This window comes from Phyllostomus discolor, chromosome 13 (genome assembly GCF_004126475.2).
Source record: "Phyllostomus discolor isolate MPI-MPIP mPhyDis1 chromosome 13, mPhyDis1.pri.v3, whole genome shotgun sequence".
NCBI classification, from domain to species: domain Eukaryota; kingdom Metazoa; phylum Chordata; class Mammalia; order Chiroptera; family Phyllostomidae; genus Phyllostomus; species Phyllostomus discolor.
The window spans coordinates 26,857,907-26,879,337 of NC_040915.2; the positions used below are offsets into that span (position 1 = coordinate 26,857,907).

Genomic DNA, 21,431 nt, shown 5'->3' on the forward strand with positions numbered 1-21,431 from the left:
TATGACAATGGCTGCCCCCCTCTTCCCGGCCTCCTGGCATCCCGCTCGAAACGGTGTCATGGTAATTGGTGAATGGGGGCCTGGGGCGCTTCCCGCCACAAATGCAGTGAAAAATGGCATGTGCACCCTTGTGAGCACGACCTGCTCGGAGGTACAGAGCTGAACCTGGTAACCTCTGGCTGGCGCTTCTGATTCCAATTCATTGTACTGGTTTCAGACCAACGCTCTGGGTTAGGTCCTGCTGAGTGGCCTTGGAAATCGGCTTTCTGATCAGGATAAAAGTCTCTGCTTAAAGCGAAGGCTACGGACAGAGGTACCTTTTTCAGGGCTAGGCTGTAAAGTGAACGCATGAAATAAAAACGGCCTGGAGTCAACATTACCCTTGAAAACCTTTTAAGTCGCCAAGGCCCGGGCTCTCAGAAACACAAAAGCCAAATATTAACTACTTCTGTTTCTCTTTGTCTCTTGGCTGCGGCTTCCGTTTCCTTGGGCGGGAAAAGAAGAAATATCTGGTTTGAAAGTAAAAGGACCACTGAGGACCACTGAGTAAACGAAGAGATTTATTGTCATGTGTATGTCTGCATATATCTATGTATGTGCATTTGGCATGTGTCTACAAACGTATGTGTATATTCATGGTTTTGGACAAGCACATATACTGAAACTTGAGTCCGTGATCTGTGCATGCCAACACAACGCTGCCCTTTACAGCTGTCTCAGGGAAGCAAAAACTACAGTTGTGTGTTGCTTCTAAAACTATTGACCGTCATCAGTTACGATATGGACCTCCAGACAAATGTATCTGTGAAGGACGATTCCAAGGCTTTCACGGATTGTCCTGATGTAACCGCAGTTGGAGCCCACTGCTCCAAGACCCCTGGGGCTCAGTCCTTATGACCCCGACGCTTCACCAACGTGTCACTCAAGGCTGAGAAGCATCTGTGAGTCCGAATGCTTCCTAGCCTCTCTGTTTCTAAGGGCTTCAGCCTGTCGGAGGACACTGGACGGTTAGGAGGTAGAAATGAGGTAGTCTTTTGTTCGTCCTGTGACTCCTTGAACTAGTGAGTAATTACATTCAATGCTCTTTTGGCGGGGGGGGTGTGATATGAAGTAGGCTGAACTAATAGTCCCCCTGATTAAGACCTCAGTGCTAAAAAAAGAACTTGAAAGAGGTTCCCGAATTAAGCTATTGGTGTAAACTGTTATTGTAAGTCCCTATAACAATGAGTCTGCAGCTAAAGAGAAAAAATTATTTCCAAGGTTCGTATGTGTATATTTTTAAATTCTTGCTGCCGCTTTGGCCCTGTTCAGCCATTTGTAAAGTAACCTATCAGTTCCTTGTTCCCCCTGGCCAAGTTGAGGGATTTTTTAAAAGACTGGTTTGCAAATTGCCTTTTTTTTTTCTTAAAATTCCCTTTTTTTAATTTCAGGAGGCAGTGCTCAAGGGTACAGGCCCTGGGATCCAACAGAGGTGGCTCAAACCCACGCTCTGCCACTTGTTAGCACTGCAATCCCGTGTCTGTTTCCTCGTCTGTGAAGCAGGGTTAACACCAGCGCCTGGCTCAGCTGGCACACAGGGCTCGTGGAGCAATAGCCTGCAATGATGCTGATGAACCTCCCTTATGTTCCAGAGAAGTTGGACACATTTCCTGCTTTCCTGCATTCTTTTTTTTTTTTAAAGATTTCATTTATCTATTGCTAGAGAGAGGAGAAGGGAGGGAGAAAAAAAGGGAGAGAAACATCAATGTGTGGTTGCCTCTTACAGGCCCCCTACCGAGAACCTGGCCCACAACCCAGGTGTGTGCTCGGACCGGAAATCAAACCAGCAACCCTTTGGTTTGCAAGCTGGCACGCAATCCACTGAGCCACACCTGCCAGGGCATTCCATGCATTCTCAAAGTCAATGCGCGTTATGTGCCTTGGGTGCTGTTCACACCCTTGTTGGCAAAACTGCGAAAGATCCTGGACAGACAAATGGTGAAGAAGTCTGGTGAGGTAGACAACCTTCATCCACCAGCCCAAGCTGTGCAAGTTTGAGTAGGTTGCTTGCCCTTTCTGAGCCTCAGTTTGCCCACCTCTAAAATGGGCATGCTACAATAATGACAAGCAGAATAACTTCCTGCTGAATAAGTTACTTGGAGATAAAATAAATATTCAAAAAAGTAGAATTATAACTCTTGTGAGGATCCTGGGTTTTTTAACTGAAACTACCATCTCCCTTCTCAGAAAAATCATACATGCCTACATGAGTGTGTGCATGCTCAAAACACACACACACACACACACACACACACACTCCTATATAAAATGTCAGGGGTGCATGGATCTCGGCTAAACTCCCATGACGGAAGAAGCACTTGGGAACACCGAGTCCCTACACTTTGTATATTATGAAAATGCCGAAGTGGCATTTGCCTGTAAGTTTTCTGGAAGATCGAGGGGAGAGATGCGGGAAATGTACTGCATTCCACAGTTTGTGTTTTGATGAGAAGGCAGAGACAAAGCTTTTGAGAACCAAACTCCAGCATGCTTTGTTTAACAGTCTACTCGATAAATGCTGCTGGGAAAATTGGGCAGAAATGTGCAAAAAAAAATGAAACTAGACCACCTTCTTACACCACACACAAGAATAAACTCAAAATGGATTAAAGACTTAAATATAAGACTTTAAACCATAAAACTCCTAGAAGAAAACACAGGTAGTAAAATCTCTGACATTTCTCTTAGCAGCATCTTTTCCCTGATATATGTCCTTGGGCAAGGCAAAGAAAGAACAGACAAATGAAACTACATCAAACTAAAAAGTTTTGCACAACAAAGGAAACCCTCTACAAAATGAAAATACAGCCCACCAAATGGAAAAAGGTATTCGCTAATGATACATCCCATAGGGGGTTAAAATTCAAAATTTATAATGAATTTATACAACTCAACATCAAACAAACAATCCAATTAAGAAATGGGCAGAGGACTTGAAGAGACACTTTTCCAAAGAGGACATACAGATGGCCAGTAGGACATGTGAAAAGATGCTCAGTGTCACTAATCATCAGAGAGATGCAAATTAAAACCACAAGGAGACATCACCTCCCACCTGTCAGAGTGGCCATCATTAATAAGTCATCACATGACGAGTGTTGGTGAGGATGTGGAGAAAAGGGAACCCTCATGCACTGTCGGCAGGGCTGCAGACGGGTGCAGCCGCTGTGGAAAACAGTACAGAGCCCCCTCATAAAATTAAAACTGGAACTGCCTCATGGCCTAGCAATTCTGCCTCTGGATATATATCCAAAGAATGCCAAAACACTAATTAGAAAAAATATAAGCATCCCCCTATGCTCCTTGTAGCATGCTTTACTATGCCCAAGACACGGAAGCAACCCAAGTGCCCATCAAGAGATATGTACATTAATAAAGAGGTGGTACATATATACCATGCAAATGCACTTGACAGTTAAAAAGAACTTCCAACAACATGGATGGACCTAAGGGTGCTGCCCTAAGTGAAATAAATCAGACCGAGAAGGACAAATACCATGTAATTTCACTTATATGTGGAATCTAAAGAACCAAATAAACAAAACAGAAACACACTACTAGATGCAGAGGAGAAACTGATGGGGTTGCCAGAAAGGAGAGGGATTGAGGGACTGGGTGAACAAGGCAGAGGGATTGAGAAGTTCAAACTGGTAATGACAAAACAGTCACAGCGATGTAACAATGTGCAGCATAGAGAATACAGTCAATAATACTGAAAAAACTGTACATGGTGCCAGGTAGGAGCTTGAACTATCAGGGAGATCACTCTGTAAAGTATATGACTGTCTAACCACTATGCTGTACACCTGAACTTAATATAAAATAATAGTGAATGTAAATTGTAATAAAAGAATTTTAAATTGTTTACATTTAAAAGCCTGCTTTGTCTAAGAGTTGACTATACTATATAATACGATCTTGTGTATATATATTTTTTTGTTTGAGTCACTTTGGTTCCTGAATAGAATGGTAACAGTTTCTTCAAATTAAAAAAATAAATCAGCGAGTAAGAGAGAGAGAGAGAGAGTGGCCGGTGTCACTGTGTGGAAGATAAAGATGTCTCGTCTTTCCTGATGCTTTTCTGAAACCCTTAGTCATCCCCTTCTCTGCGAACAGGCAATGTGGTTATGCACAGATTTCTTATTTGTGTTTGCACTGATGCAACTGCAGGTTTTGAATTACTGATAGTCTTTGCATAAAGACTAAAACAATAAAAGCATAATTAGAATACATTGTATACAGCCAACTCCAGTTTCATTTTGCCCCAGCCCTGTATTTATGATAAATCGCTAACCACGAGCGCTCTTCAGGGAGGGTGGTTTGGGGTCTCGTCTCTCCGTTGAGCAAACGCAGGGCCTGTGACTGGAGTCTACATTTCAATTCTGCAAGTGTACAGTGGAACGGAATAATATTTGGCACAAAGCAGTGCACAACCGTGCCACTAAATGGCTGATTTACTAAATTATTATTAGATGAGCCCGTGCTGTTCCAAATGAAAGTGCAGTCACTGTCTTCCTCCATGGTGTGTTCAAATTGTTCTGTGTTTAAATATTCAGCATGAGGCTAATGTGAACTGATGAACTGAGACTATAAACATTCACTTTCAATACAGATAGAGCGACAGAGATGCAACATATCATGTGGCCTGCGGAGGTGAAAATGATTTACATTTAAGGATGTTGCTGCCTACTTCCATTACTTTAAGGTACTCTCAATTAGCACGGGGTTGGCGATGACTAATTCCCGTGTACAGGAGGAGCAGGATGGTGGAGGCTGAGGTTTTTTCACGCGCCACTGAAGGAGACGCTTTCACGGGGGTTGGCTGCCTGCGCAGTTCAGACCTTGAGTTTTATTCGGTCTGCACCACGCTGGCAGAGTACCGTGTCTGCCGGAAGAACTATGGTTTTGACATTCCGTGTCTTTCCAGACCCACCCAAAGGGTCTACAGTCCATCCTCACTGCCATCCAACCCTCTGCAATCCACCTTCCTCGACAATTCAGATCTGCTCTGGCTACTCCGGCCCTTCCCCCTGCGTCTCCCCAGCTTCCTTACTGACACCTGCTGGAATAAAGAAGAGCCCTTTGCTCCTCGGACAAATATCACTCCTCCCCTGTCCTCCCCTTTGAGGGCAGTTATAGGCAAGCACTTAAAATACCGTGATCACTTACAGTAGATTAGAATTTTTTATTGGTGCCGTGTTGCCATAACAACCCGAAGACAGCAGATGACTTAAGCTAAGCTTGCAAAGCAAAAGGCTGCTCATCTGGCAGTTGAAATGAATACAGTTCATTTCACAAGTTTCCCATATGGACTCTTAGTGTATGGTAATGAGGAGACCATATGGTGAGAGAAAATGCATTGAGAACAATTGGGTTCCACTGGTTGAGTGGGAAGCTGGGAGAGGAGGCCCGGGTGAGAGAGCCATTCCGGTGGGTGTGCTCTCGGTTCAAGGTTTGGTTGAGGTTTCCTTCGGGTTTTGTTTGGGATGGCTGTTTTCCACGGGTGGGGGCGGGGGGGGGGTTCGCATTTCTTAATCCATTCCTTAATATTTCGGCTGTGCGAAATGACAAACATCTTGCAAATTTTGCAATATCATTCATCACAAACTGTCAGCAGTGTTTGCAAATCTGACTTGCAGGATCTTTTAAATGTGTTGTTCTTAAAAGGCAACAGTACTAAGTTTTTAGACAAAGTGCAGGAAAATTTAAGCACTTCTGACAAGCAGAAACATTAACGGTAATCATTTTAAAAACACTCGCATCTTTTTCCTGCATGTTTAGCTGTAAATAATGCTGGAATGTATAAAAGCTTTAAAGTAAAAATATAATAAATACTTTTTATTATGTTTCATAAAGGATGAAGAAGTGCCGTGAGCCAGGTACCAGCCTTATCTATACATATGGCCGTACAGAGACGAACAGCGCCCGCTCCTCACTGCTAACCAGACTGGGGGCCTAGGAGGACAGCTTGCAAAAGGCACTCAAGTCAATTCTGTACTATACATGCTTCATAAAAGATGAATATAAATGCATTAGTTAGACACGGCGAGCTAAATTAGAAGGTCAGGCAGGGCTGGGAGGGCTGAAAAATCACACCACCAATGAGTATAATTACTCTTTTTTAAGTCTATTAAGTGCTGTTGTTCCATCAAGGCTCAGGGGTATAGGACATGAAGAACAAGATAAAGTAATGTGTATTTATTACTCCCACTGGATCAATTTACCAGATATTTTCAGCTCCATAAAGCAAAATACACAAATGCTGCCTTTGTTACTTTTCTCAAACTGCTTTATTTTCTCCAAAAGAGGGACTGGCTCTTGGAGGAAAAAACATGTCTGCCCTGGGAAGGGCAGCCCCCGTACTGTGGGGAGTACGCAGATGCTGGAGGGAGTCTGAGTAGGACGGGGGTGAGGTGTAGGCGAGGGGCAGGAGAGAGACGCCGCCCCTCGGGGCAGACTGACGTGGGTGTGCAGACTGGATGGGAAAGTGCGAGCTCTGTGCGGTGGGAACAATGGGCCTGGAGACCTGGGTTCGAACCTGCTTTCTACGGGCTGGCCGAGAAGCTGCACCAAGTCACTGGCCCTCTGGGAACTCGGGCTCTTCTAAAATGGGGGGCACCCACCCTGCAGGCATTTGTGGCCCCCACTGACTGATATCTTGCTACAGGCCAGAGAGCTCTCTTTGCATAAACTGTATGTGAATGCCCGATAGCACTGGGCAGCTGCTTTAAGGAAAGGGAAAACCTAGGCTGAGAAGGTTGAGTCAAGTACACCGAGTAGTGGGCCTGGTTTTCCACTCCACGTCTGTCTGATCTGACAGCCCTCTCTCTTGGCCCCGGTGCCCATCAGAAACCTGATGAAGCCATGCTGGGCACACACAGGCATCGATGAAAGGGGGCCGGCTCCCTGGGACCCGCTGCTAATGCGGGGCCCACTGCCTGGCACTAGTGCTCGCTGACCACTCAGGAAGACAACCAGCAAACTGGAAGGGGACGGAGACGCCTCTGGCCTTCAACACAGACAGAGCTCCTGCTCAGTGTCTCTGGATTGCATCATGCGTTTCGTCACCTCGGAGCTTCCGACTGACCACAGCCCCCGTCCCCCTCCCCTTGACATTATAAGAAAAGTCAACCTTCACCCCAGAATTGGGCACACATTCCTTTCCCTCTTGCCAGGACCGAGAGAGGGGAGGCAGGCGAGTCTGCATGAAACAGAACAGAACGCTGTGATTTAAAAACCTTAGCCTGCCCTTCCCCGTGTGCATATGGAGAAGGAAACCAAACAACATCTGGGGTTAGCATAATTATAGCATTTTAAATTTGTGTGTACAGCAACTCTCACTAATGGTGACTTTCGGGGACAAAATAATTTAGAGAGAAGGATTCGGCTTCCCCCGTTCTCCCACTGGTGAGCGGGAGCGAGGTCCGCTCTCCTGGCTCCTCGCACGAGAGGGGCTCCAATAAAACAAAGCCTGTGTAAGTTCTTTGAAAAAGCCCAAGCCACTATACAAAGGCATATTATTATGGAAAGCTGTCTGCTCGGCCTTTGGAGCAGTTTCATTTGACAGAATATGTGGGTGGCTGTATGAATCTAGCTTTGTCTATTCACAAACACATGGGTTTAATAAAGTGCAGTTTGTTTTTTGAGGTGTGTGGTCCTCGGCTCAGGGAAACGCTCCTGTTTGACAAACACTGACCGGGACCCTAAGAGAGGCGGAGCCCCTCTTTCTGCCCCTAACAATGGACAGCAAGAGGCCAGATAAGCCTCCCCAGTCCACAGGAATAGCTCGTGCTGGCTCCATCCGCCGCTTCCTGGCCCTGCTCTTGAACTCTCGCTCCACCTTCACGCTCGGAGCCAAGAGGACGGCCTCTCTGATCTGAGTCACACACAGGGCTTCCTGGGGTGGGCTCCGGCCAAGTCCTTGCACGGTCAAGTGGTGGACGCAAGCTGTGGAGTGTTTCCTTAACACACAAGCCCATTGTGGCCTTGATTACCCATCCCAAACCCAGGGCAAAGGGGCTGGGAACTTCACCATCAGGCCACCGGGGAAGAAGCCACACGTGCCTGGGCTACGTGTCCAACGTTTCTAAACGTGGTGTGCCACGGCAAAAATGGCTTTAGAAGAAAGCACACAACACTCAAGCCTACATTCCCACTTGTCTCCTTTCTTGACAGAGAAGCAAAGTACTGCCTGGCTTCTTTAGACCTCGCCCAGGTGAAACCTGATTTGTTTCCTATTTTTCAGTGATCGTTCATCGTGTGGCAGCCGTAGGTGGACACTATGCTGAGGCACCCACAGGATTACCTCTGACCCTTGGGTGACCCCCACGAAGCAGGCATGATTATGTCCTTATCTCCTAGATGAAGAAACTGAGGCACGGATGATAAACCATGCCCTGCTCTGCTGAGCTGGGAGGGAAGAGGCCACAGAAGCCAGGGTCCCACTCTAACACATCAGGACGCAATCACAGCTACCTTCTTCTGTTAAGGGTTAAGTCACTGGTGACCCCCCCAAAGTAGGAAATATTACCATCTCCATTTGACAGAGAAGGGAACTGAGGTACAAAAGAGCTAAAGAATTTTGTCTAACTTTTTTTAAGAAAAGAATTCTGACCCCCATTGCAGGGCAAGCCACTGCCCTCACTTTGCGTGCCACCCCACCCAGTCTGCCCCCTGCTGTCCCTCCGACAGACTCCAGAGACGGCAAATGTCAAAAGTCAAGTGAAGACGCCCCAGATGGAAACAATGGGAAGGATCTGGCATTGCACCCACACTTTCTTCCTGCCGCTGAGACACGTAAGGCACTGTCCTTGGGAGGGGGACACACACTATTTATGTCACCGTGCTATAAAATTGCCAGTGAAATGGCCAGTGGCTGCCCCAGAGGAAAGGCACGGGAGTCAGGTTCCGTCTAGACAGAGAGCCCGAAGGTACAAATCCTTCCACTGCACATCTTCGCTATGGGAGCAGGCTGCCATTCACGCTTATCCTTAGATTATCTCATTACTCGCCAAGAATAAAGCAAGGTGGAAGGGAGTGAGGTGTAAAGACGGAGGCCCCTGCCCAAGACAAGGATATGAGCAGACCGACACATCACCTGACTTCTTCCTCAGGTGACATGCTTCCGAGAAGTGCTTACCAAGGTGAACAGCGCTCTGTGGGAACGAGGCTGCTCTGGGAAGCTGAGGGTGGGGACCGAAGGCTGTGGTTCTTTCCCTGGGGTCTAGGTGGAGGGCGGACGCAGGTGCTTGTCACAGTCCTTCCTGTCTCTGGGCAGCAGTGCCCCCCACACACCCCGCCCCTCAGCCCCCTCCTGCACCAGGCCTGTTCCGACAGGCGGCTCTGCCTCCCAGGGCGGTGGGTGCAGAAGTAGAATTGGATGGTGAACTGATCTCCCAGCGAGGCCAGCTGAGCCAGGAAGGAGGCCAGCTTCATTTCACAAGTGCTTAGGGAGGAGAGGCAGACCTATCTCTAGACATGCTTTAGCAAAGAGAGGGACTCTCATCTACTCATTCGATTTCTAATTGTTTCCACGTATGTAGAGAAGGAAATTTCAGTTTGCTGTCAGTGCACTGTGAATGGTAGCTCCACTAACCCTGTAGTCCACACCCCCTCAGCACTGCACTGTCCTCACCTCCGGGTCCTCACCACACTTGGGTTAAAGGCACCGTTCTTCCTGTTATGTGTGGCGCTGGGTCTGGTGGTCTCTCCCACACAGGGCCCGCGCCCCTTCGGAACACAGACAGGGATGGCCCCAACACGGGCAACAGGTTCACTGAGACCTTCCCTCCTCCCCGCATTGGCAGCTAATTAACGACGCACTTGCCGTGTGGCACGTGCTGCTCTGCCTTGAACTTTGGTTTCGGTTCTCACCCTGCCTCCCAGTTAGGGGGGGTGGCTCTAGGGGGCAGAAGTGCTGTCTTGTTTCTCCAGATGCAAGACCTACCAACACGTTCCCTTGTGTTCTCCCCTTACCAGGGATGAGGACTCATTTTTGTGCAGGCAGAAAAGCAGTGTTCTTGTTCCTCTTGAGAACTGGGATGATGCAGTGATTAGTAATCTGGATTTTGGAGCCAGACCACATAAGTATGAATCTCGGTTTAGCAATTTACATACTGTGTGACCTTGGGCAAATGATTTAACCCCTCTTTGCTTGATTATTTCCATCTCTGAGACAGAGGTAGTAATAGTAGCAGCCTCGGAGAGTTTTTTGAGAGGTAGAAATGACATCACATGTGTAAAAATAAGTACAATATTACCTGGCACAGCATAAGTGTTTGCTACTTTCATTATCACTTACCTTATAGTACCAAGCGTACGAAGAACAAAAATACTGAGTTGCTCATCTACAAACTCATTTTTATCAGCAGCAGAACTCCCTGCCAATCACCCAAGTCCAAGTTGCCAGAGACCAAGACCCAGAGAAGAGGCGCCCTCACCTTTGGCAAACGCTCAGGATCTCCAGGGTGCCGGGGAATGACCTTCTGTAACCTCTGGAAACCATAGTCGATGGTGGGCTCGTTGAGCGCTGCAATGGAGAAGCCACACGATTAGAACGGTTTCGGGGAACAGAATGTGATTTGCAACACTGATGGTGTGGACGTAACAGGGAAGTGGAAAGCGTGATCGATAACCTTTGAATCAGATGAAATGACCAGATGAATGTATCTTTTGCTGAACATCTCCACCACCTGACTTCTGCTACTGACCATGGCAGAGCGCGACTCGCTCAAAAGACCACGTAGTAGCAGGTCTTGAACTCAGCTCTTCTGGCCCAATTTTATACTCCTGACATTACTGAAAATAGAAAGTGGTATCTAATAGAGGCTTTAGGGTTCACTTTAGTCAAAAGCAGAGGTCAAAATGCTCAAGCGCTTGTCCGAGAGTATCTACAGATTCTAAAAAGCAGGAGAGTTGAAAGTACTTGCTTTGTTGCCAAATCTCTTGTGGACCTCGGCTGACATAATAATATCTCAGTGCCCTCCGTGGCAATTAAGCCTGCAAGAGTGCGGTGAGGGGCAAAGAGCTGGGCATTGAAAATGACCTTGATACAACACCTTCGCATCTAAAATGACAGACCGATTCCTGACATCAGTATTATTTCAGGAAAAAAGACCAGCCTCTATGAAGCACTAGCTAAGAGCAGCAGGGGCTCCAAGAATCCTGGAAAAGACCAAAGAGCAAACCTGGAATAATATTTGGAGACAATGGGCCTTGTTATACTTCCATTGACTACACCCTCCTCAAAGCCGCCTTAATGCAAACACAACACAAAGCGGGCTCTGGTCTGTCATTCTCCAATTTCCTCCCCAGGACATAAAATGCCTCCATCCTTCCTCCCCCGTCAGGAGAAGATGGGGGCTCCACCCCCCACCCATTCCCCTCGTATCTTCTCAGTAATGGGTGGTGGGTGGGTTCTTTTCTTTTCTTTTTCAGTGTAACCGAAGTGTTCAACCACACATTCTCTCCCATACTGAATAAAAAAAGACAGTCTTTGTAGTTCTGAGATTCCGCTATACATTAGAAAACAAGTTGCCACATGCTTTACTTAAAATGACTTTCCATTAACCTAAATTTTAAAAGTAAGATTCATACTACTGCTAACTTTAAAAAACCGTATTAAATTCAAATAGGTCCCAAGGCTAATGGAAGCAATTTGTATACCAACCCAAACTGACTGGCCCACTTTTCAAAATACAGGTATGATAATCTCGTGGTTTTAAAAGGACATTTAAATTGAAAGACTGTGAATTTAGTACATAATTATACCAATAGAACCCTTTAACTTGTCAACTTGTAAATCTAAAAGGCTATCAATCATTTCTAAAGAGGAAATAAACCTTAAAATTCCTTGATTGACAGTGCTTACTTTTTATGTAAGAAAAAAAATAGGGGGTGGGGGAGAAGTCTGTACAAAGTGGCCAGAAATCCATTTACAAAAGTACATTGTTTTACATAGGTGAGTAAAAAGCCAATAATTACACCTCCAAAAGACACATAAATCAGAGTAAGTACTTTTTCCTCACTTGTATATTTTAAGTTAGAGTGAACTTCGGGAACTTTTTATTAAAAAGATTTTTCCCCCAAATGCAATGCTTATTGAAGTTGTTAATAGAATAGCATTTTCATCTCAGATAATGTAATCACTTTTGCAAATATGAGATGCAGCCATGCCCGCCCCCTCCAAAACAGCCAACTTTCAACCTGTCTCTTATGGTTATTAACTAAAATTACACCCAGGTGTACCAAATCTTTCTATCTATGCCAGTCTCTGCGTTAAGGCACAATATTTATTATTCCTCTCATTTTATGATTACTTTCTAAACCCTTGAGAAGAATTCTTTTTTCAAATTAGACTCGTAGGGAAAAAGTCATAGGAGTCTTTGTGCAGGGAAGCTGTTACTCGTAAAACACAGGGAATTTCGTCGAGAAATGCAGGGGGGCGACAGGAGCCAGCACCTGGGTTCATTCTACATCACGTCCTCCCCCCGCCCGTCATACAAACTGCCGACGAAGAAGTTTAGCCATAAAAATAGCTTTAGACAATTAAATGCATCATTTTAATATCTGAAGACATAATTTAGCATCTTGAAATCTTCAATTCCTGGCTTTATTTTTCAGTCTAAGCCACCAATAAAATTGGAATTGCTGACCCGCCCCTTCAGTTGCCTGCATCATGAATTCATCCTACTGTGTCAAAGAACCGTGGTTGTTAATTGAATGACTGTCTGATGTATGGGAAGGGGGGGCTGTGTTTCTCTGGCCATTTGGCCAACACACAGCAGAATGACTGACACTTAATACATGCAATTAAAAGAACTGATTCAAATATCATATGGAACTAACAGCCGAAGAGCTGAGGAGAAGCCATTCTGCTGACACAAAGAATAATTGAATTAGATATATTAAACTCATTATTCAAAGAAAAATAAGCATCTACTCTGTGGAAGTATACTATGTTGGAGAAAATATTCCAGATAGTAAAAGAAAGGCTTTTATTTCCCATGCCTTTGTGGCTGTCTCTGTGCTCGTATCTTTAAATATGTTAAGCTGCCCTCAATTTAGGCTCTGAATATCCCAGTGCAATTGTCCAGTGCTGTACACAAAGATAACACCAAAGATATTCAAGACAAAGCCCGTTGTCCTCAATTCAAAGGCGTCTGATGACTTTGCTGACTATTGACTACAGAAAAAAAATTAAACCAGTTACTGAGTGGGAGCAAGCACCTGATAAAGATTCTTTAAAGAAAACCCTGAACACAGACGAACTGTCGATGGAGTATGATGCAGGCCTCAAAAGCAACACCACAGGGGACCAAGTATTTGCTGACATAATACACAGCGAGGTTAAAAAGCAGCTCACAGGAACACACGTACAATATGGTCACTTCTTAAAAAAACAAACATACAGAGACCAAAGAAAATGTGTCTTTGTCGAAACTGCCTAACCGTGGTTACTTCTAAAAGAGGGCCTTAAAATGCTTTTTCTTCCTCCTCTTTGTGCTGTGCATTCTCTACATTTTCCACAATGAACATATATGACTTTTATAATCAAAGAAAAAGGTTAGGAGCAAGAGATTATTGCCAAGATGGAATTTGACCTGCTTGTATAAAGTAATGACATAAGAAACTATGTCTTAAAAGGGGTCTGTATAGCCTTTAATAACCTTGCATAGGTTATTACAGACCATAAGAAAAATAAGTAGTATACTTTTGGCCAGTTGTATAAATATGTGACTATTCATAAACTCGCTGAAAATCAACAGAGAAGGTAACAGGGAGGAATCATAAAGAATGGTATATTTATTTCATCAGTGGGGGTAGTTGTACCTTAGGGACATACATCTACCCTGCAAGAATGTAATATAAAGTTAATCCTTCAACAAAGTGACCTCATTGTATTCAAGCACAGGGCTCAGGGGACACCAGGAGAAATGGGGCTAATCAATTTTTTCCCCCTAAAACTTGGGACAATTCCGAGAATCCAGTAGAGAAAGAAGAAAGCTTAATTGGGCATCATTAACCACAAATAAAGAAGCATGAGCATTTCAGGTTGAAAGAAGGGCCGACGAATGGAGCTGTAAATTGTAAAAGGAATGCAATGGCGAGAGCGGTGTATGTGGCCCCGCTTCCCGACGGCAGGTCACACTCCCCAGTTAGGGTTCGAGGGGGTGCCACCCTAAACCAGTGAGGGCTGGTAACAGAATAAAGGAGGCTCCGAGGTTTAGAAAACTCCTAAGTCCCAAACAAGAAAAACCTCCATTTTTAAATGACCAGAATAAAATGGACCAATGTGGGCATTTTAAAAATTTCACAAGATAATAAATTCCCTGTTGATTCCATCATCATTTTTTTTTTAGTGCCTGCCATGTGTTCAGACGGCATTTGTGGGAATTAACTGCTTTGTGTCACAACACTACAAGCCCTTAAAAACAAACTTTCTGAGGGATGTGTTTAACCCACCCCAAAAGATACGTGACCCACTCGGACTGTGGGGTTGGAACTCGGCTCCGACCCGCGCAGCAGGCTGCGCTCTGGAGGGAGAATCCACTTTCTTGCCTCCCCGAGGGGCCGGCCGGTGCGTCACACTACACTTCATGGGGGCACACGTATTTAAAGAGTGACCAGGCTATTAGGGAGCCATGGACATTTGAGTTCAGATGTCTTCCCCCGACCTGCGCACACTTGGAGGCAGATACAGAGGCTGAGGAGGACCTCACGGAGCTGGGTATGTATATCACAGCACGTCTGAAACTCTCCTAGAGATGCATAAGAAGCAGAGCAAGCTTTCAGGGCCGGCGTATCAGCCGAGATTTCAGAAGAGTCTTCCTGCTCCCAGCCATGGTGAGAGACTGGGGCTGGATATTAGTTGGAAGCACAGGATACATGCGTGAGGTTGGTATTTCTGCTTGTTCAAAGTCATTGGTTTTCAAAAAGTCAAAGTTAATTAAATGGTTAAGAAAAAAAACAACTAAGCCACTTCATCTAGCCCTGTGTTGGGACTGCTTATAAACTCACAACTATCAACAACTAAACCTAAAACAAAAATAAAAACAAACACAAACTAAGCAAACACCTAGAATAGGGACAGAATCACAGAAACGGAGATCACAGGGAGGGCCATCTGCAGGGAGAATGCGGGGGAAAGGTACAGGGGATAAGAAGCAAAATGGTAGGTACAAGATAGACAGGGGGAGGTTCAGAATAGCATGGGAAATGGAGAAGCCAAAGAACTTATATGTACGACCCATGGATACGGACTAAGGGAGTGGGGGTAATGCTGGTGGGAGGGGAGGGAAGGGTGGAGGGGAATAAAGGGGAGAAAAACTGGGACAACTGTAATGGCATAACCAATAAAATATACTTTAAAAAATGGCTCAAGGTTCCTTCCCTGCCTCACAATCTCAGACTCCCCTAAGAGAGACCAGTAACTTTCCACACAGAACCAGTCCACATGAGTCTCTTCTGAGCTTCCACTCAGGTTCTGGTCCAGACCTGGAGCAGCTCTGGTTATACAGAACTATTTTTTTCCAGTGTCCACATTTTCAGGCAGCATGACATGCTAAATGCAAATAAAATTTAGCATAATATGACTAGATTTTATGCACTAACACTGATGATGAGATTACCAAATCCATTCAAAACGTGATAATGAGTAAATCCTGTAACTAAATATACATGTGGGGTGTGGCCTTTTTTATGCCTTTAGCCTTCTTTTTTTTTTTTTTAAACGCCACTTCACAAACACATCAAATAAAGAAAATTCCTTTAAGGGGATTTATTTGCAAATTAAAATCCCATTCTCAGTTATGAAAATTGATTTTTCTCTTTTCAGAGGTTTTTTTTTTTTTTTAATCGCTGCTCTGGCCGTAACTTCTTGAGGACCTGTTCCTGGCAATGACAGAACGGGAGGCTGGAGAGCCGTGTTCCCAGCATCCTGGGGAAGGCGCTTGGGGTGCCGTTCCAACGTCGGAGAGCAGCGCTCCCCTGCTTTTATAGCTCGGCGACTCACTGCAGTGTTTTAACATATTTCTGGGGTTTTAATTTCCTTTTTTTAATGGTTGTGTGACATGATGTCATTCTGACTGGAAATAAAAAGAAATGCAGATATTATTAGGAAGGTCATATTTATATTCTATTGCCGTTTAATGTCCAAACAAATATCTAGACTCCGTGCCAAATGGTAAATAAAACCTCGTAGCGGAGGCGGTGCTGAAACCAGCACCTGGGTCTCCAGCCTTCCCTGGTGACTCCTCTCCGTTTGAACTACAGGGCTAATGGCAGGGGTTTCCCTCCGAGGCAGCGCCATCCGGGGCAGGAGAGTTATTACACACGTGTTAGGCTGAGCCTGTTTGTTTCTCAACGGCCCCGTTTCCCTCTCCGTCACTAAACTGACAACCAGAGGTACACAATAAAGCAGTGAGTTATCTTCACCAACCTGTCTTTAAGATTGACTAAAATATATCAAGGGGAAGAATCAACCAGAACCCTAAACAAGGGCCAGAAATCTGGTTCAGGAAGAAAGCTGCCGCCTTTCCAGCCATTTGGAGATTTCATCGCTTGCCCAGAGGTTTAACAGCATTCAGGGTTGTCTCTTCAGTGGATGAGATCCACTCCCTGAGAAACCTACACCCACGAGCCCCTGTTTTCGGTGTGAAATGCTTTTCCAGCCTGGCACCTCGCCTCAGGAGCCAGCGAGATCCAGGAGGGTTTTGGGAAGAGGCTCACCAAACTGCAGAAAGCTGTAACGGAACCAGAAGGGTGTCAGGATGAAGCCAGCATGGGCAGAATTTACCAACACAGGAGCCAAAGGAAAGTTTCCAAACTGGCTTTGAACATGCTCTGACTTCTTATTTGTAGTCTTCAAACCTCTTAATGTGTGGCAACAGCTATGAGATTCAAAAACCAAGCGAAGGAAGCAATACCTCTCTCTACCAAAGGCACAATCAGTTGGCTTGTGGGGCTGCATCCTCTACAAAGTGTGGAGCCAGAGCGGCAAGGTAAAGATCGAAGAGAGAAAAGGAGCTGGAAGGTGGAGGGAGCCCAAGAGGACGCTTGGAGGAAGAGACGCTAGACCCTGAGGACTGTCACTTGGAAGAAGGCAAGGAACTTGCGTGTGTGTGGAAATGAATAGCTCTTCCAGAAGCAAAAGCAATCAAGAGCAGGAAGGAAGAATTAAGAGGGACTTTCTTTTGTTTTTCAAAGTGGAAATAGCTTTGCTGTTTTTCTAAATTTAAAAGAAATGCATTCTCATTGTATAAAATATACAAACGAAAACATGAAATGGGGGAAAGAGCTGCATAATCGCCCCGCTCAAATATAATCTCTATTTATATGAGTATGTATGCTTTCAGACATTTTCACAATACTGTTTGAGATAAATATAGATTACATACGTACTTACATCCAGCTCATTCTTTTTAATGGCTGTAGCATATTGCACTATAAGGATGGCCATAAGTTCTTAACACATTTCCTGTTAAAGGGAGTATATGTTTCCCCCCAAATTTTCACTGACTTAAGAGGGCTATAATCAACAACACATGAGAAATGCTTGGATATAAGAACACGCACATTTCAAGTTTTTTGATATGTGTATTTCCTAACTATCCTTTATAAATTTATACCAATGCATGCTTCCACAGGTTACTTTTAAAGACATCTGCAAAATAAAATTAAGATTTTTGCATCCTAAGCACAACTGTCTAAGTCATAAAGACTGGAGCTTTTTAATAGATGTTGAGGATCACAATGGCTACTTCCCGAGTGTCATCTAAAATGCACTCTGAGGTCATATAAGATCCCTTTCCCGGGGATATCAAAATGCTTTACATTATTCCACTGACTCCTTCAATAGTCTCTTGACATAAATGTCAAATATTATTACCCCCATTGGAAGGTGAGAAACTGAGGCACAAAAAGATATGGCAGAAACAGTTATTCTGCATAAATCAGAATAACTGTTTTACTTACTATTCCAAGATGACTACTTTTTTTTTTTAATATTGATGAATCTCTATTTGCAGCCTACTGACAAGACCTGCTACCAGACTGATTAAACTGCTTCTTTTTACTAAACATCTGTGAAACAGAAATCCAGCACTAGGAGGAATTCTTGTTCCCTGACTCCTGACTTCGGACAGGAGAACAAGTTGTTAGGCTTGATTTCTTTACTTAAAGCTCAGCACAGCCACTAACGGGAACCTTTGGGGGGCTATTTTGGCATTTCAAACTTGCCCCACAAATGATCGAGAAACGGTGTTTCCTGTCTCACTAAGTTCTCCCATGTCTAAGTTGTAGCCTCAAAAGTTGATTTGTCTTTTTGGAAAAATAGACACACACCCAGTTGTATTTTTCTAAAGGATCCTTGGTGAGAAGTCATGGGCAGATGTACAGCATCTCTTTGTAGAGACAACTTCCTTGCCCTGGGGGCTTATACTCCACCTAAACCCGGAGCTGGGTGAATGGGCCCTAACTCAGGACAAGCTGCTCCTCTGTAGCTATAATCAGGGGGAGGAGGAAGTTGCCCGTTTTTGAATATAATGTGCTCTGAATGGCTTGACCTTCCAGGAGTTTAGATTTCCAAATTTGAGGCAAGTCTACAGCTAAAATGAAATCCCTCATGTAAACTGAAGCTTGAAGATCTTCGTGAGAATTTATTTTTCTGGCTTTCGATCTTTTTCATTTTGGATTTTTAGAAAACTGGGACCATATATGAAAAAGAGGATGATTTTCACTGTGTAAAAGATGATGGTGTCTGAATACTGAAGGCCAATACACTCTGTCTTTCTTTCTTAATGTTTAAAGATACATCCCTAATTTCCTTCCCTACTGGCGTATCTTCTGATGGAACAAGAGTAATATTCCTTCTATAATTGTTCTTCAGAGCTCTACCCAAAGAGTTTGACAATAACTGTTATCAGGGGGGTACAATCACCCAGCCGGTCTGATAAACATGTTTGCTTGTATGCGCCCCGCCAGCGGGTGTTTGACACCGTACTTTTATCATCCTGTGTGTGTTCAGAATGAGCTTAGAACAGCAATTGCCGGGAATAGGCAGGCGATAAACCGCATTGATTTAACACATCTTGTTTTCAATCATGCTTGGATTTTCTGAGCACGCATTTTTCCTGTACTCTGGCTTGTAGCTTTTATCTGACGAGCTGATCCCTTTTCACTGGAAAATGAAAAGGTCGCACAATAAGACACGGTTTACTGGAACTTGAACACGCACCAGGGAAAGTATTTTAGATAAATACTGTCAGACAGAGTGGAGCTGAATTTCAACAACACAATTGCTAAACAACAATACTTATTACTCTCCTAGAGCAAGCTACCAGCCACGCGCGGCTCTCAGCAGGGAGCGGCACGGAGCCGGGCTCCGAAGCGAAGCAACCCGTCTCTGAGCCACGCGCTAACCAAGCACAGAGTTCTGGGCTGAGGTCCTACTGGTGATTGTTAATATGACAGTTTTATGAGACGACTCAAACGCTTCTCCCGCCGTTCACAGAGTCGTTCTGTCTAAGCCAGCAGACAGGTTTCAGAAGGGTTGGATAATGGAGTTACAGTAGAGCTCTGCACACCAGCAGGTTGGGGGGGGGGGGAATCCCAAGAAAAGTGACTCCAAGTAATCCATTAATTCCATTAATAAGACAGGAAAGTACTTGTAACTTGCAGATATTGGAAGATTAAGTGATTAATTGGTAATATTTTAATGGAGTCAAGAGAACCGAGAACAAGTGGGCCATGTAGAGAGCTACAATGGCCTTGCAGATAAGCGTGGGCACTTTTATCAGCCTAAACTCCAACCTAAATAGCATTTTGATATAAAATAAATGAAGTCAGCCTACTTCAGTATTGACCCGGCCTAAGTGATTATTATTGCTGCGTATCGCTAGCCTTAGACTCAGCCAGAAAGTCTCCTCTACCTGAAGGTCCTTTGGAGTCTGAAACCCTTTCCTCTTAGCCTTAACACACATTTTCTTTATGCGTTCTACTGCAGAGCTTCTCGCACTTTCTCTGTTCGCAGTACCTTGAGTATCTATCTCAGCATTGTATCCGCAGTGCCTCTAACCCGAAAGAAATAAATCAAGAGGTTCTGTTTGTTAATGACTTATGTTCAAACAGCTTAATGTTTATATTCTGACAATTCAGTGGCCATTTGGAAAAATGCAAATAAACTGGAAGATAAAATATATATATATACACACATAAGTACAATATTTTTATTTCTTTCTAAAGTAAAAACACTTACTCACTGATGAGGTGTGTGTGCTCCTGTAGGACACTGCCAACTTCTCAAACCTTGGAGTAAGGTTGGACATCACCACCCTCTTTTCTATTATTGCGTGCCGGTTTTCACATGACACTTCCTTTGGACGGCAGCAACCACTGAAAATTCAGCTTCGCACAGCTATGACACCACCAAAAGGAATGCAGTACGATCTAATGCTGAGCCGTGAACTTGAACTAGTAGTTTGTGTGGTATCTGGCAGACTGAAAGTGTCGCCTCTTTCCCTCGAATTTAAAACATCTCATGGCACCCATGTCAGTCTGCAGGGACACCTTGGTGTACTGACGGAAGTTCAAGAAACATGAACCCACCAAGAAGCATGGAATTCATTAAGTGCAAAGATGCAACAAGGATCCATTATATTCATTCATTGTGTGTTTTCTCCAATTAATAATGATTACAACAGCAGCATCAGCGAACACTTCCTACTGACTTACTGCATGCCAAGCATTTCACATGTGTCCACCCATCTAACCTCTATCACAACCCCCAAAACAAATGCTATTGATCTTCCCACTATTCAGAGAAGGAAACTGAGGCTTGGAAGAGTTAAATATCTTGCCTAAATCCACAGAGCTAACGTGTGAAGACCTGAAACCCAAAACCAGGCAGTGTGCTTTCCAAGCCCTGCTCCTAACCTCTTTGTTAGAAGAGCCAAGTTGGGACAACTCAGAAGCCTCCAGAACAGGTCTCTAAGAGTGTGCCTCACAGGGCTTTTCTAATGCTTTTCTTGCTCTCCATATACCCTTGTATCTGCGGTCTAGTCTAGTCCCTTTCTTTGTCTTAACTTACATCCCATGGACACCTTTGTCTCCTACTCCAGGCCGTTCGGCTTCCATTTCTCTGACAGTACACCCTTCGCCCCTTTGTTCTAACCCTTGTAGAGGAAGACACAGCCAGATGTGCATCAGGCTACATCACTGACCACCAGTGTGCCTTTTGGAAACACGTTCTTTTAAGTCCTCCTTATCTGGAAGGCGAAGACGTGTGGGGTGCTATTTGTACAGTGCTTAGTGTGTACAGTGCTTTGTACATAATAAATACTCAACAGGCAGTTGTTACAACTAAGAAGACCTGCCATGTGCTAGACATAGGGCCA

General features: G+C 44.5%; 1 protein-coding gene across 8 annotated transcripts in view; it reads right to left on the reverse strand.

The window, feature by feature from the left end:
- EBF1 (EBF transcription factor 1) overlaps positions 1–21,431 on the reverse strand; it is a 378,944-nt gene that overhangs the window by 26,470 nt on the left and 331,043 nt on the right. For all 8 annotated transcript variants that reach the window (XM_028527296.2, XM_028527294.2, XM_028527295.2 and 5 more), the window contains exon 11: positions 10,479–10,567. In XM_028527296.2, coding sequence (XP_028383097.1) covers positions 10,479–10,567 — 89 coding nt within the window. The remainder of the gene's footprint in view (positions 1–10,478; positions 10,568–21,431) is intronic.